At 32.3% G+C, this 17,129-nt stretch overlaps 2 protein-coding genes across 2 annotated transcripts; both read left to right on the top strand.

The window, feature by feature from the left end:
• The first annotated feature begins 1,152 nt into the window (after positions 1 to 1,152).
• Positions 1,153 to 4,463, top strand: LOC120165481. The gene is made up of 3 exons (XM_039174984.1): positions 1,153 to 1,349; positions 1,731 to 3,731; positions 4,388 to 4,463. Exons 2-3 carry the CDS (start codon positions 2,121 to 2,123, stop codon positions 4,400 to 4,402), a joined length of 1,626 nt encoding a protein of 541 aa, XP_039030915.1. The 5' UTR covers positions 1,153 to 1,349; positions 1,731 to 2,120; the 3' UTR covers positions 4,403 to 4,463.
• LOC120165482 (extra-large guanine nucleotide-binding protein 2-like) lies at positions 4,408 to 6,087 on the top strand. Its single transcript, XM_039174985.1, has 4 exons — positions 4,408 to 4,574; positions 4,830 to 4,890; positions 4,977 to 5,200; positions 6,021 to 6,087. The coding sequence occupies exons 1-4, from the start codon at positions 4,522 to 4,524 to the stop codon at positions 6,073 to 6,075; spliced, it is 393 nt and encodes a 130-aa protein (XP_039030916.1). The 5' UTR covers positions 4,408 to 4,521; the 3' UTR covers positions 6,076 to 6,087.
• Positions 6,088 to 17,129: the final 11,042 nt, after the last annotated feature.

Below are 17,129 nucleotides of genomic sequence, written 5' to 3'. Positions count from 1 at the left end.
CTCTGATCTTGAAATGATTCCCTTAACATACTTCTAGCATCTTGCATAAACCCTCATGGTGTTAAAAACCAGTTATCCGAATCTTCTAAGCAAAACTAGCATTTCTTATGCACATCTGTAATTTTACCGGATCAATATGTCTTTTTAGAGTTATTAACCAACTTTCAGAGACAATTCTTGTCATCTTATAATATAAGGGTATTTTTATAATTTTACCCTACCGGAGTATTCTCATAATTTCCCATCCAAGTACCTTTGATGAAATAAATTATATGTTACAGATCCAAGCTGATTCTTTTATCACTAAACACAGAACTTTTAATTTTAATTCTAACAATCCCTCAATTTTAATTTTTGAGTGTAATAAAATATTAATTAATAATTTAATAATTTTTTTATTTTTTATTAAAAAATTAATAGATTATTAATTTATCATTTTTTATTATCTATTAGTAAATTAATATTTTTTTAATGAAATAATTTTTTTAAGATAACTATTAAAAAATTATATAAAAAATTAACAATCTGCTCACGAACTTATCAAGTTGAGTTGTACTCTATTTGACTCAAATTGTTAAATCTCGAGTCAAACTTAAATTAAGTTAAATTAATCTAAATTAAAATTTTATTAAATTAAATTCGAACAGATTACGAGTTAATACCCCTAATTAATATGGTACGTAAATAGCCCAGAAAAGGTAAAAACATAGAACAGACTAAACACAAACTGTTTCCGAGTGTTTTCACCAAGTTTAGCTTGCTTCATTGTTTTTCCCTCCCTGGTAAATTATCTTAACAATTTTCCCAACTTCCTCTTTTCTGTTTGATCTCTGAGAAAACCAGGAGAACACAACAGAGAAACTTGCTTCTTAAAAATTTACACAACCTCAACTATTTCCCTAGCTCTCTATTTCTGGGTTCCCAAAGTTCGCTTAAAAGCATCTATTAGTTTAGGAGTTTGATGGTGATGGTTGTTGCAACTTGCAAGAGCATTCGGGGATTTTCTTTCAAGCTCTTAAAAAACATGGCCCGTCTTGAATCACTAAAAAACTGGCCGAGTCAACAAAAGTAAGGTTGGTTCGTTATACAACGTGTGAAAAGGTTGGTTCGCTGTCCTACGTGTGAAAAACCTTATCCCAGAATTTGCTGATTATTCTATTTATCAATGTGGTGCTGCGCTGCTGTTCTTCGAGATATATATCCTTTCTTCTCTTTTTTCTTTCTTTCTTTTTCGTAGGTGATTGTTTGGTAGACGAGAAAGTTGTTGAAGACGAGAGAAATATACTTGTTGCGAGTCTGGGATCTGGGTTAACTTGAAACTTCAACTAATTGGTTAAACCTTAGTGAAGGTATGGATTTTATGGCTCTTTTTGACAATTAAATATGATTAGAATTTGATTGCTAGTTGTTTGTTTTGTATTTGTTGGCAATGGCTGCATTATTGGAGATTCAAAGTTGGGTTTTTGTTCTTTCATTCAAACCGTACTACAAATTCGTATAAGGATGCTATATTTTATAGGAAAAGAAATGAATTGTGTGTTATAACATGACTCTCTGGCTTAATTTTGTTGAAATTAAATAATGAGATCATTTCAGGCTTTGAATTTCAGTTTCCTGTTGTTCTTTGAACCTTTTCTTTATATCCTTTGCAATACGATGGGCAGAGTTTCTTCCATAAAGTTTATATAGCCTTTCCTAATTTTGATGGTGGAATATTGTTTGTTTAACAGAAAAAATTAGGAATCGTGAACCAGAAACTTTCTCAGAGAAGTCAGGAGAAGACGGGCTCGGCAGAGTTTCTACTAAGTCCCAAATTTCATCCGATAAGAATTGGTAGACTCAAGTGACACCTATGATGCAGATGGTAAATCAATGCTGGCTCTTTAAGGTGTGATGAAAGGGATGCAGATGTTGACTGCACTCACATAAGTAGGAAAGAAGCTAAAATTGTTGCTGATACATGCCCTGTTGAGAAAGGTAATAACATTAGATTGAATAAAGATAAAATAGTAAGTTTGGATGTAAGAGAACACGGGGATTTTGATTCCGAATTTGGATATACTGGTGGATCACAAAGCGCAGGACAGATATCAGATTGGCAAGTTAGGAAGCAAGAAGAGATGGATGGTTTTCTGAGAATCCAAACAACTGATGCAGAAGATGTGTGGTTTTCAACTTCAAACAATTCAGATGAGGGCCCATCAAACCATCATTTGGATTCTTTGTATGGGTACGTCGAATCATTGCAGGCTCAAATGGACCAAGATGGTTCTGGTAGAATTCTCCTTGAAGAAGATCGAGCTAGGCTTCTGAGGAAGCTAGATGAGCTAAAGGACCAACTCAGTCGGTCTTGTGTCATGGTTGATAAATCAAAAGAGAAGGTTCCAGTTGACGGGAGGGTTGCTCCTCCAGAGTCATATGACGGTGCTTATTCTTGGTTTCCAAATGGTTCTTCCGGATCACAAAAGCCTCCGTTACCTTTCTATGGACTTGATAAACATGCTGATAGGGCAGAACCATCTTACTTCAGTCATTTTCCAGAACCGTTCGCTTATCCTGTTGGAAATGAAATGACTCGACCGGGGTTGTATCCTCCGACGCATAATCCAAATTATGCTCCTCCATATGGAAATGCATTTGTACCCCAAGTGTTGGGAAGAACTTCTCATCAGTTGGCTGGGGCATACCAGAAACAGCCACCTCACCCATACTTTCCTAGAGGGAACATTGACAGTAATCGTGACCCATTCATGCAATATCTGCAAAGTTCGATGTTGCACCATGCTTCTTGTTCCTGTTTTCATTGTTATGAAAAGCATCTGCAAGTTCCTGTTCCATCCGGTGCATTTGGTAATAGAAGATTCCCTGATATGCCTACTAATCCAATCTACCATATTCAAAACTCTGGGGCTTTCGGTTCTAGGACTGATGTGCCTCCTCCATTGGATGTACATGGTACACAAGCACATGCTAGATTGCCAAAAGATACTCGCTCAGAAATTGGTGGATTTGTTCGGGGTCGTCCACAGAGGATGGTATTAACCAGAGGTAAACGCCGTGTTTGTCCTATAGCTGCTGGTGCTCCTTTTATAACGTGTTATAATTGCTTTGAGCTACTACAAATCCCCAGGAAACTGCAGCTCATAGTGAAAAATGAAAATAAATTACATTGTGGAGCCTGTTCTACTGTGATAAATTTTAATATCACCAACAGGAGTCATGTTCTTCGTGATCATGCAAAAATGAAGGGGATTTCTATGGAGGCTGATGATATCTCTAATGAAGTTGCGAATGATAGTTCCTCGCATTTCCACAGCCATAAGAACCAAATTTCTGCTAACTTGTCGTTTGATGACTATGTTCATTCGGGTTATGAGTTCCAGTCAATGGACAGAGAACTGGTTACACCGTCAACGGGTCAGGCTTTGAACTCAGGCAGACCTCAGGAAATGCAAACCTTTCATTCTTCATCTCCAATCATCTCTGAGGTTGAAAACAGTGCAGACATTTTACTTGCCTCAAGAGAGGAAGTTAATTCTGCTCAGCAACCGATCAGATCCATTTTGCCTCCCCCGCCTGCAGGTTCACCTCTTCAGGAGCACTTTGATTACTCTAGTAACAATAATGCAGTCAACCGACTCGGGAAGGGAAACCATATAGTCACTCTGATCAAGAAAATGTCTTGTCCAACAACGCTACCACACGACAAAGTTCTTTCAATGAAGCATCATGTATGTTGCACGGATACGGATACGGAAACAGGGACGGGAAATGATAATTTTAAAAATTATAGGGTACGAGGACGGCAAGATACGGCCTATAAAATAAGTGGCCCTCCTCTTCTAATTCAAGATAACCCCTTTTGTTTTCTAGAAATCAAAATCCCCTTTTTTTTTTCTTCCTCAATTTTCCTCATCTTCCCAAAGTTCGAATCTTTCATCCCAAAGTTTCAATCTTTCATCAATGGCTTCCCTTCAGCAGACTTCAATCGCCATTCAATCAAAGCTCCTCCCAGCTCACCAGAGCTCTTCCTTCCCTCAACCTCTCCTTCTCAGCCACTTTCCCTTCCCTCGGACTTTCCGCCTCTCGCCCCCTCAACGGCGGTGCCAGAATGTCAGCCACAACGGCTTCCAGCTACGCTACTGCTTTAGCCGACATAGCCAAGTCAAACAACAGTCTCGACACCACCTCCTCCGACGTCGAAAAAGTCGAAAATGCCTTCCCCAAGACTCGGTGAAACGTCCCCGGCGTCGTTCAGCCGTACCCTGCCATCGTGGCACGTCCTTGGTAGGTACCCCAGCCGTCCTCGTGTCGTCCCCGTACCGGGGACGTATCGGGTACATGAAACGGCACAAGTTTGCCGTCCCCGTGCTTCCTTGAGCATCATTACCTACCGAGATAGAGGTGTCATCCAATGAGTACTCTAATACTGGGATTTCTCAAGATTCTGGGGATACAACCAGGGGAGATGAACATGGGAAAAGTGATGTTTCAGTTAACGGACATTCTCTACCTGAACATATGGTTAAGAAAGCTGAAAAGATGGCCGGACCAATTCATCCGGGACAGTATTGGTAAGGGTACATTGGTTTTCTTTCTGATCTGCCTTTCTATTCTTTTTCAATAGTCTTAGCATGTCTATCACATGATAAATGTGTACATTCACATGTAAAGGAATAAATCCAAATGAGGATTATTTTAATCAAGCCTGATAAATAAAACCTGCAACTGATATTACCTGATCTCAATGTATCTATCTGCTTTTCGAGCATGTAGTTTCTCATGCATTTTCATAATTTACATTCTTTTGTTGCAAATGCATAAATCAGGTATGATTTCCGAGCTGGATTCTGGGGTGTTCTGGGCGGACCTTGTCTCGGCATAATTCATGTAAGATCAAATTGCATAGATATTAATAGATAAGCGTCTGTCGTTTGGTTTGTACATAATGTTTCTCAAATAAATTTCTGTTGCAGCCATGTATCGAAGAATTTAACTATCCGATGCCAAATAATTGTGCTGGTGGGACGACTGGTGTTTTCGTAAATGGGAGAGAGCTCCATCAAAAAGATTTGGACTTGCTTGCTAGTAGAGGGCTTCCAACTGATAGAGATAGATTTTACATAATAGAGATATCAGGCAAAGTATTGGATGAAGATACTGGTGCAGAGCTACATAGCCTCGGCAAACTTGCCCCAACGTATGTGCTGCTTCTGTCTTTTTTTCCTTCTTTCTAATGTTTGGTTCATCTCCTTACACTTTCATGGGAGTTCTTTAGTAGAGCCGTAAATGAGTCGAGTTAGAGTAATATTGAGTTCAACTCGACTCAAAACATTTAAAGTTTGTCTTGACTCAAAAAGTTTAATGTTGAGCTCGACTAAACTCGAAAGATTGCAAGCTTAAAATTATCGAGCTCAAATTGAACTTGAAATAAAAAAAAAAATGAAGCTTGACCTAACTCAAAGCGCCAAAAATTTGAACTTGAAACATTCTCAGACACAGGAGCGGGATGCACTTGGCCCTTTAGGGGGCCAAGGGCATACCTATTATTTTGTATAAATTATTAAATATAGTTCAATATATTTAAGAAAGGAGAAAAAATTAAAAAAATTTGTATACCCATTTTATTGAAAAAATATTAAAATTTTTGAACCCTCATTTTTTATTTTTGGATCCGCCATTGCTCAGAGATAGTTCGATTGAAGCTCAACTTGAATTTGATTCAAGCTCGAACTTGAGTTTAAAGTTGAAGTTTAAGTACATAAGAGGCTTATATTGTATTTTAAAAAAATAACATATAAACGGTAATTTATTAATAATTTAATATAAAAATTAAAAATTTAATATATTATTTTTTTAAGTTGTTTCTGGATTTTTACAAGTCTAGTTAGAACTTTCAATTCGAGTTTTGATCGAGTCGAATTAGAATAACTCGTAATTTTTCTTGTCTCATTTATTTATAGTCTTACTTTTTACTATGATAATATTCCTGAAGCATTGTTAATGTGATTTTGAAACAGTGTTAAGAAAGCAAAGCGTGGTTTCGGCATGAAAGTTCCAAGAGTAGCTGCTTAATGAATTCGTGGATAAAAAAGAAAAAGTATTGATTCATTCCAAAATCAAATGCATAAATAACCGTCGTTGCAGAACTGGTCGACGCTGGTTGAATACTGATGAGTTTTCTGATTTATTATTTGATAATTACTCTATAATACTAGCCTGTAAGCTGCATTTGTATTTACTATGTAAATTTACCGCAATTATGTTTTCACCATTGGAAATTTAAAACCAGAAAAAACAAAAGCACTTGGTTAGAGAAGAAGGCGACAGAAGTGAAGATGGAAGGTGTCTAGATACTCTGGTTCTAGGAACAAGTGGTGGGCATTTATTGGTGACATTGAATTTGCTTTCCTATAACCGTGTCAAATTGTTTCTTTGCCTTCATGGGTATAATTATTAACTACATTCAAGAAAGCAGCTGTCCCGGGTAGGAGGTGCGTAATGAGTTGAGCGCTTGCTAAGCGGTTGGAATTCGATTCGAGTTAATTTGACTTAACTCGAGTTTAATTAGACATCTTATTGAGTTGAGATGAAAGGTTCAATTCGACTCGATATATTCGCGAGCAGTTCGTCAATACTTTTATAATTTTTTAGTAGTTACTTTAAAAATTATTTCATTAAAAAATTAAATAATAATTAATAATTTATTAATATTTAATAATATAAACTATACGTTTAATACTTAAACTATTAGTTTTGTTTGTTTTAGTACCTAAACTTTCATTTGTTTTAAGATCATACCTAACATTTACTTTTTTGTCTTTTGGTACCTTTTCGTTAAAAAACCTAGAGAAACTGTTGCAATGACACTTTTTATGGGTAAATTATATTATTCATCACTCAACTATCTTTTCATTCCTATTTTGGCTACTAAAGTTTAATTTTTTAATTTAACTACTTAATTTTCAAAATAATCCTAATTTAATCACTCTAACTTTCAAATTTAATTTTTTATTTTAATTATATATTAATAAAATAATAATAAACAATGTCATATCACAAAATTATTAATAAAATAAATTATAGTGGTTACAACCTGAGCAATTTGAAAGTTGAATAGTAAATTGAAAATTGTTAAACTTTCGTGACCAAAATAGGAGTGAGAAGATAGTTAATGATGCGTGTTGTAATTCACCAATAAAAAATGTCATGTGCAATAGTTATGTTATGTTTTTAATTGCGGATAATAAAATGAAACAAAAAGTAAACATTAGGTAATTTTAAAACAAACGAAAGTTTACATACTAAAACGAAACAAATCTTATAGTTTACATACTAAACATATAGTTTACCCTACATAATAAGAAACACTGTAAATTACTAATTAATAATTACTACTAGTTTTTCTAATTTTGTGCATTTGTGGATTATTATTTTAAAATTTAGACTTTAAAATTACTTCATATATCTTTTTAAAAAAAATTAGTTAAATTTATCAATTTATGTTTATATTAAGCTCTATATAATATTAGTAGATTTTACATATATATATATATATATAATATATATAAAATTTTGGTAAGTTTAACGAGTAATTAGTTGAGTCGAGCAATAAATTTTTTGAACAAGCATAAGTCAGAGAAAAATTTTAATGAACTTAACGACTAGCAAATCGAGCAACTCATTTTTAAACGAACATAAGTCGAACACTACTCAACTTATAATCGACTCGTTCGATAAACGCCTTAGTTTCCGTGGCCTTCTAACAAGACCAGATCGGCTGAGGGAGTGTTATGGTGGGCCCAAAGCTTTTTATTTTGGGTTGGATCTGGCCGTAATTTATATGCCTACTTTCTTTCCTTTGTTAGGCTCAATCTCATTCTACATATAAGATAATCAAATATAAATATTAAATATTAATAAAACAAATATAAATATTTTATTTTTAATTAAAACTTTTAACTATTTGTTTATATTTAATTATGAATATGATTTTATTAAGTTTTAAAAATATTATACAATAATTATATTTTTTAAGTAGAAGCCACTAGTTTTATTAAAAATAGAAAAAAATTTAAATTACAATGAAGGTTTACAACTATGACCATAAATTAAACACATAATAAATACATTTTTCTATAACTATTAACACAATAAAACTAGTCACTTAAGATCACAAAAGTACCATATAAGGAAAAAGTTAATAACCTAACCAAATAAACTCGAACAAAAGGTAGATATGAATAGTTGTAAAAAAAGGTAGATACGAATAAATCTGACTGCATCGACAAACGAACTACAAAAGAAGATCAAGCTATTATGAGACCATCAATAAACCACATATCAGAGTCGAGCGACGTGCGAAAACTATCCACGAATGCAAATCACATACCCAATCCAATTCGAGGGCCCAAAGTAGGCATCTTGATAAGTTGTGATGATGCCAAATCAAACCATGAGAAAAAAAAGATAAATGAAATCAACGACCAGATGACAAAAACTGTGTTATAAATGCATAGAAAATCGTGCCATAAAGACAAAGGAAAACATGATATAAAGACAAGTTATTAAAATTAAAGAAACGAGAAAAACAAAGATACACTATAATAAAAAAAATGGATACTGACGGTCGACGACTAGAGCCAGTCACCGCCGATCACAAAGATAAAAAAGAAAAAAGACTAACGATGATCAAAGAAAAGAGAGAAAATTAAGGCAAAACCATGATACAATAATTATATTTGACTGAATATTGATTTAATTACTTTTATAAAAAAAATATTATACTCCAAAAATATTTTAATTTTAAATCATATTAAATAAAAAAAATTGTATATTATAAAAATAATCTATATATCAATTTTGTTTAAAAGGAAAAAATATTTAATTCTTAAATAAAGGATGATATACTACAACAAAATCCAACAGTTGATGCATACATTGTTTTGTCTCCAACATTATAAAATTTAAGAGGCTGCAGTTTAAATTTTAAGACCACTTTATTAATGTTTTATGCTTTATCAAGAAACTATTTAGTAAGAAACACAATAAAACTGAGTTTGATACGTAAGAAAGTTGAATGCAAATATTTAACTTGGTTTATAGTTACATATCACTTTTGAATGAGAAATCTATATTTGAGACTTATGTTTCATATTAATTTATATTTGTAATAAAAAGGTGAAATTTGTTTATTTCAAAGTTACCGTCTAAGTGACGTTAATTAAAGTTAATCACATAGACTAGAATTTTAGAGTGTGAGTAGCTTTATTTTATAATCCTTCATATCAAATATTTAAAAGAAAAAAATTATCGTGTAAGATATATAGATAGGCCTTTAAAGGAGAAAATATTATATTAAATCAATAAACTATTATTAAAGGTGGTAGTTAACTAGTAGTATAATAAAAAAAAATAAAATATACATAATTTTACTTTGACTCAATTATCGTGTTAAAATTAGATTGATGTACGGTTTGAATTATATTTAAGAAAATTAAAGTTAGATTACTTTCAGTTCATGTCACTCTTAATTCGAGCTGCTTTCAGTTCCATTTAAATTTGATCTATATCTATATTTATATCGGTCCAAGTAAATTTTGGGTTGGTTTTGGTTCAATTTGGTTTGTTTCAAGTTTCATATCATGTTTAAATCATCCTGTTCGACTTCATATATGGTCTTGGATCTGGTAAATCATTTAATCAAGTTTATCTTGTCTAATTATTGTATCATTATGATTCACTACGGTAGAAGCAAATTCATCCACATTGATGTAACCGTAACATCGCCTCTAGTTTAATAAAATCTTTCAAATTTCGTACTTTTAAAATGAAAATGTGGAACTCGAGAAAGATGTGCAAAAAACAAGAAGCAAATAATGAAGAAACTACTACATGACAAAATACTAAAAAATTCTAGACAACTAAGAAATTTGGTTAGTTGGTTGCCTAAAATATCTCCCCACCACTCATCCATTCTGATCCTTAAGCATTTTAACTTAGATATTAAATAAATTTTAAAAATACATTAGTGCAAATTGGCAGATAAAACCCAGTCAGCTAGATTGAAAAACTAATAAGGTAAAATAATTTTACTTAGCAAAAAAATTAAGGGGACAAAATACTTTTTTCATTACATAACATCTTATCAACAAACTCCCACTAATACAAAGAAGTAGAGTTTAAAAAAATTGAGAAAAGAACAAAAGAAAAATTAGCCGTTAAAGTACTAGTATATATTAAATTTGAACTTGTACATACACTACAACAAAACATATTTGTAGCGGCGTTTCTAGAGAAAACGCCGTTAATTTTTTTTACATATAGCAGAGTTTTATACAAACACCACGATATCCTAATATATAATGGCTGTTTGGAAACACCACTACAAATGCGTACTTTAGTGGCGTTTATGTAAAAAACGCCGCTATAGTTAGATATATAGTGGTATTTTTGTGAAAATGCCGCTAAAAATGCATACTTTAGTGGCGTTTGTATAAAAAACACCGCTATAGCCAGATATATAGTGGTGTTTTTGTGAAAATGCTGCTAAAACATGTACTTTAGTGGCGTTTATGTAAAAAAGCTGCTATATCATATATATAGTGGTGTTTTTGAGTAAACACCACGACAAACGTGTTCTTTAGTAGCGTTTATGTAAAAAACGCTGCAATAGCTTGATATATAGTGGCGTTTGTGTAAAAAACATCGCAATAGAGTTAAAATATAGTGACATTTTTTGAAAAACGTCACAAAATGTTTATCTTTAGTGGCATTTGTGTATACAAACGCCGCTATTGTGTATACAAACGCCGCTATTGTGCATACTTTAGTGGCGTTTATTAATAAAATGCCGTAAATTATAATAAAATACCCAAATCTCGATCATTTAGGTCCCATTTTGTTTTAAAAATATTTCTAATCGCTAACCCAACACAACCACCAGCAGAAGCTACCATCGTCGTCGTCGCACTCTTCCGATCAACCACCAGGTGTGTATTTCTTCTTCGCCGCACCCTACCTTTTTTTGGGTGTTTCTGTGTTTTTCATAAGCGAAAACTTTGGGCGTTTCTTTATTTTTCATAAGCAACCACCAGACATTTTCTTTTTGGCGTTTCTCTGTTTTTCATAAGCGAAAACTGTCTCTCAGTTTTCTATATGGAAAAGAAACTTTGGCTGCCTGTTGCGGGAGGAGTAATCTGACCATCGCCCAAAGCTTGCATTGTCATTTGGTTGCTCATGGATTTTGGAACAAGGGAGACTACAACTCAGGTACATTCTATCCTATGTCATTCTTGGTTTTTAAGGTAGATAAAACCACATGCGTTTAGAGAAAGTAGTTTAAAGATCAATTTCGATTACTGTTTGATGTTATTCTTGTTGCCAATTGTGAGGAGAAACTAAATGACTAACAATTTTAATCTAATTTAGAGGAACCTGTAGTTTGTTTCTCGTTAAAAGAACAGAAGAAGAGTGAAGATACGTGAAGAAACTAAATGAGTATGTACAGTTGGACACTGAAATATGTGATTGAATTTTTTTTATTTCTACTGGAAAATGGAATGGAGTGGTTTATTGCCTTCACTTAAAATCAAAGAATTAGGTGTTCTTTATGTTTATGTAGGTCCAACAATGGCGGTGCTATTCCATCATAAACTATGATGGGATGAGTTGTAATAAAATGACTAAACCAGCAGGATTCTCATGTTTTCTTTTTCTGGTTTTTTCTAATGTCTTGTCCAAATCATTGCTTATAAGTTTTTTTTTTGGATGAATAATAGGCTCTTCACAATGCTTTGTTGCTCTTTTATATATCAATGGAGTAAATAGGAAAATTCTCTTCCTTATTTATACTAAAAGGTAGGCTGAAAATATATTTTTACATCTTATTAAACTAAAAGAACTTATAATCCTTGCCCTAATTTCAATTCTCTTCCTTATTTTACTAAAAGAACTTATAATCCTAGCCCTAATTTCAATTCTCTTCCTTATACTAAAAGAACTTATTTTATTAAATAAGGAAGAGAATTGAAATTAGGGCTAGGATTATAAGTTCGAGAATTTAAACTAAAAGAACTTATAATCCTAGCCCTAATTTCAATTCTCTTCCTTATTTATACTAAAAGAACTTATATCTTCTAGTGTTGGGGAAAAAAGACATAAAATGACATCTTACTCTGTTGGGGAAAGAAGATTAAAAAATCTTTATTTGGCTATCTTCTAGTGTTTTGGACCTTATTGATATGAGTCACTGTTATCTTCATCCTTGTTTAAGTTTGTATGATATTTATAATTATCTTTAAAATATGACATCCAACCAATACTAGATTTAAAATTTAATATTTATAATTCCTATACTTATCTGATTATACTTTATCTTCTTAAGACAACCTTAGTAATTAGTATACAAAAAACATAAATAGTAGCTCATGGATGTCTTCCCCTGATTAAGAAACATCTATCTTATTTATACTTGTTTTTCTAATATTATAAACATATATTTTTTTGTATGAGATGTTAAACAGGTTAACAAATATGGCCATAAAATTTCGGGTTAATTACAACAAATGCTTTAAATTTTAAATTGATATTTATTGCAGAGGACTTTTGATCTATTAAAAAAAATTAAAATATCGTTTATCATGTAATTAATCATAAATCTCTCGATGTATATAATATTGTGCTCTTAGTCCCAAAATTTTATCTCCTGACCTTAAAGAAAATATGGAAAGCATCTACTAATTTCGTATATCACTAAAAGAATATAATGAGAACTTTATATTTTAAAATATATAGACACTTGTATTCAAGTGTGTTATCAGAGACTCTATATATCTTATTCAGGATATAAAAATTAAAAGATGATCTCAATATTCTCTTTATATCAAAAGACATAACCCTAAGACTTGTAACTTAATACAAATATCCCAAGAACACAAAAGCTAGCTCAAATGATACTATATCTACCCTTAAATTTTCCTTAGTGAACCCTTTATACACCATTTTCAAAGTAGGAGAGACTATATACAGTTTTTTAAGAACATAGAGATAAAATTTTAATATTAGAATTAAACATAAACATCTTAAAAATATAATATTAAATTTATTAAAAAGTTTTTTTAAAAAATCATAAATCATAAATCTTAAACTCTAAATCCTAAACCCTAAACCCTAAGCTTTAAATTTATTAATTTTAGTATAATTTTATTTTGTGTTTCATTTATCACAACACTTTTAATTTTGAGCCAAGACAAAGAATTAGTTTTTGACATAATTTATTTGATAATTATTTGATATATTGGTGGTGACTTTTAGTTTGTTGTGATATGTTCTCAATTGTGAAATTAAATGTAATGCTTATGTGTAGTTGCTAACTTTGTCTATAATATTAGCAATTAACATTTGAAATTGATAATCCATAAATACAAAATGGATAAGAGTTGGATGAATTTATCAAGGGTACGCGACAAATATCGAAATGGAGTCGAAACTTTTCTAAATTTAGCTTTTTTGAATGCAAGCCAAGATAATATGATTCTTTTCCCTTGTAAGAAGTGTGCTAACATTAATTGGAACATTCGTGAAGTTTTCTATGAGCATCTAGTTGTTTTTGGCTTTGTTCGGGGCTATAGAAAATGGATATTCCATGGAGAGTTTACATCTCATAGATCTTCTTCCACGAGTAATTATACTTATCCTCCTAATTCTCACCATCGTCTATTAGAGAATATGACATGGAATGTATGTTGCGAGATTCATTTAATATGCACATTCATCATCAATTTGTTAGAGAAAATGATTGTGACAATGGTGTTAATGATTTCACTGAGATGGGAAGAACTGGATGTGCTGAAGAGCCAAATGGAGAAGCGGCAAAGTTTTACAAGTTGCTTAATGAAATGAATGAACAACTTTATGAGGGATCAAAATACTCAAAGCTCTCTTTTTTCATTTAAAATGCTTCGGAGGGTGGACTGGTAACTTTTTTATGCAATTATTAGAGTTTCTAGGAGAAATATTTCCTTTTGCAAAAATCCTTAATCATGCAAAGATATGAAGAAAAAGATAAATGATTTGGGTATTGGTTATGAGAAAATTCATAGTTGTCTGAATGATTGCATGTTATATTGGGGTGATTGAAAAAATCAGATGTCCTATCATGTATACTGAAAATCTCAGTGGATGACTAGGTACGACTAAAATGTGAGTGAGGATGAAATTGAAGCATGATTAATAAATGAACTAGTAAAGATTCTATGATATTTTAACCTAGGATTCAAAGACTTTTTATGTCCTCAAAGACTGTTGAATCTATGAGGTGGCATCATGATGAAATAACTGATGACTAATTATTACGGCATCTTGCGGATTGTTTAGCTTGGAAGCCATTTGAATTTTTTTCCTAATTTTGCAAGAGATCCTCAAAATGTTAGGCTCAATCTTGCATCTGATGGGTTTAATCCTTTCAAAACCATGAGTACTTTGTATAGTACTTGGCCTGTTATACTTGTTCCACAAGTGGATTTGCATGAAACAATCATCTTTTATCTTATCCATGATAATCCCTGGTGAGAAAGGTCCTGGAAATGATGTTGATATTTATATGCAACCTCTTATTGAAGAGTTGAACAAATTATGGGTAGGGGTCGAAACATATGATGTGTTGAAGAATGAGAACTTTAATTTACGCGCAACTTTATTATGAACAATTAAAGACTTCCCTACTTATGCAAATTTATCTGGTTGGAGTACCAAAGGTCATTATGATTTTCCTTGTTATACTGAACAAACATGTTTGAAGTGGTTGTATAATGGAAATCAGTTCTCTTATATGGGACATCGTTAGTGGGTACCTGAAAATCATAGATTTAGAACTAAAAGGAATATGTTTGATGGTACCGAAGAGTTCCGAAAAGCTCCTAAGTTAACAATCAAGTCTGATATCGATGTTCAAACATATCAACTTTACTTATGGAAAGATAAATCAACCACCAAATACACGATCAAAGAAAAAGGCAAAGCAGGTGTATGATTGTGATATTGACTAACAGAGTGATGATGAGTCTGATGAAGAGGATGATACAAATGAGGTAGATTTGTAGAAAAATATGAGTATTTTCTTTGAGTTGCCTTATTGGAAGGATTACATTTTGAGACATAATCTTGATGTCATGCACATTAAGAAGAATGTTTGTGATAATATTATTGGGACCATTCTCAATGTCAACAAAAAATCTAAAGATAATCTAAAGAGTCGACTTGACTTAGTCGACATCAGAATTCAGCATGATCTTCATCTGTAGTTACATCCTAATTGAAAATATTTCTTGTCGCCTTCTATTTTTGCTATGTTGAAGAAAGAAAAAAAAGTGTTTTGCACGGTGTTGAAGGACGTAAAGGTCTCAGACGAGTATGCATCAAATATATCTCGATCGGTCAGTGTTAAATATCAAAGACTTTAATCTTTATAGTCACATGATTATCACATATTGATGCAAGATTTATTGCCAGTAGCTTTACGTGTTTGTATGTTGAGTAAGGTGATGTATTGTATAATTGAACTTTCTAATATAATGAAAGCTATTTGTGGGAAAGTTATGATGGTTGAAGAACTTGAGAAATTAAAAGATCAAGCCACCTTGACTTTATGCAACTTGGAGAAGATATTTCACCTTTATTCTTCACAATTATGGTGCACTTGCTAGTTCATCTTCCTCACGAAGCTAAAGTTGGTGGACCAATTTTCTATCGACGGATGTATCCTATAGAGAGGTGTTAATTGAATTATATGTATTAAATCAATATTAATTATGCCTTTTCATCATAACTATATACATAATATTTTGTTTTGTGTCTAGGTTTTTGTGCAAGTTGAAGTCTTACTGTTGTAATAAGCGTTATCCGAAAGGATCAATTGTTGAAGGTTATCTAGTAGAGGAGTGTATAACTTTTTGCTCTATATATTTGGAAGATGTTGAAACAAGATTGAATGTACCAAATAGAAATGATGTGTTCAGTACTAATGACTTAGCTGAGACTTATTTGTTTGGAAGTTATGGTGAACCACTCGGCAAAGTTGAAATTGCACACTTAAATGATACGCCTTAGTTACAAGCACACCTGTATGTTCTTTTCCATCACGATTCAATAAATCCCTTTCGCATGTAAGTTTACGGACTAAATCCTAATTTATTTACTTAATTTTTTTATATTTCTCGTTCTTTAATGACGTAATATACTTTATAGTGGGTTTAAAGAAGTCTTGAGATCTCGTGCATGCTCCCGAAGATTACAACAACGAGAGATACAAAAGTTATTCACATAAATTTTTCATGAATGGTTAGGGTAGACGGTAAGCAACTAAATCATTGCACATAGTTGTAAATAATATATAACTCTTGTTTTAATATATTGACATAAATGCTAATTAATTCACCTTTCACGTGTAATAGGTTTGGAGTGGGAGAAAAGTTAGTGAAGATGTTAAGTGGCTTTCTCAAGGTTCGAATAGAATTGTTAAAAATATAATGTCTTACTTATTAATGGGTTTAGGTTCCACATGAAATCTCGTGAAAGACTAAGGAGGACACAAAATTGTGGAGTAGTTGTTACTTCTTCAACTACAAGTTATGCTAGTGCCAGGGACAATCATCCCGTGGAGGGAGATGTAGAATATTATGGAATTCTTACGGACATTATTGAGTTGGATTATCATGGAAAATGAAAGGTTGTGTTGTTTCGGTGTGACTGAGTTGATGTAAATACTACTCGAGGCATTAAAAGAGATAAATTTGTCTTTACAATGGTAAATTTGTCTCGATTAATTCACATTGGTCAACAATTGATAGATGAGCCATACAAATTTTATTCTCAAGTCAAACAGGTTTTTTATTATCACGATCCAATGGATGAGGGTTGTTATGTTGTGCTCTGTAATGCCCCAGAGACTTGATAGTCAATGGGGATGGAAGTAGAGATGACATTGAAACAAGATCAAAAGCTTTACCTTTTGTAGCACACAACTTAGATGAAACTATCACTAATACTATTTCACAATTTCACTTTAACAATGTTTATTCTAGTTAACAATGTTGAACTACATTATATTTCTGTAAACTTTGATTTATTAT

This window comes from Hibiscus syriacus, unplaced genomic scaffold (genome assembly GCF_006381635.1).
Source record: "Hibiscus syriacus cultivar Baekdansim isolate YM2019G1 unplaced genomic scaffold, ASM638163v2 tig00111582_pilon, whole genome shotgun sequence".
NCBI classification, from domain to species: Eukaryota; Viridiplantae; Streptophyta; class Magnoliopsida; order Malvales; family Malvaceae; genus Hibiscus; species Hibiscus syriacus.
The sequence above is the reverse complement of the archived record's forward strand: the minus strand, read 5'-3'. Positions and strand labels throughout refer to the sequence as shown.

Excerpts from the sequence above, each read along its gene's own strand:
- LOC120165481 (XM_039174984.1), top strand. The coding sequence starts at position 2,121 with ATGGATGGTTTTCTGAGAATCCAAACAACTGATGCAGAAGATGTGTGG.
- LOC120165482 (XM_039174985.1), top strand. The coding sequence starts at position 4,522 with ATGGTTAAGAAAGCTGAAAAGATGGCCGGACCAATTCATCCGGGACAG. Across the intron at positions 4,575-4,829 it reads ATTCATCCGGGACAGTATTG|GTATGATTTCCGAGCTGGAT; the intron begins GTAAGGGTACAT and ends TGCATAAATCAG. Across the intron at positions 4,891-4,976 it reads CTTGTCTCGGCATAATTCAT|CCATGTATCGAAGAATTTAA; the intron begins GTAAGATCAAAT and ends TTTCTGTTGCAG.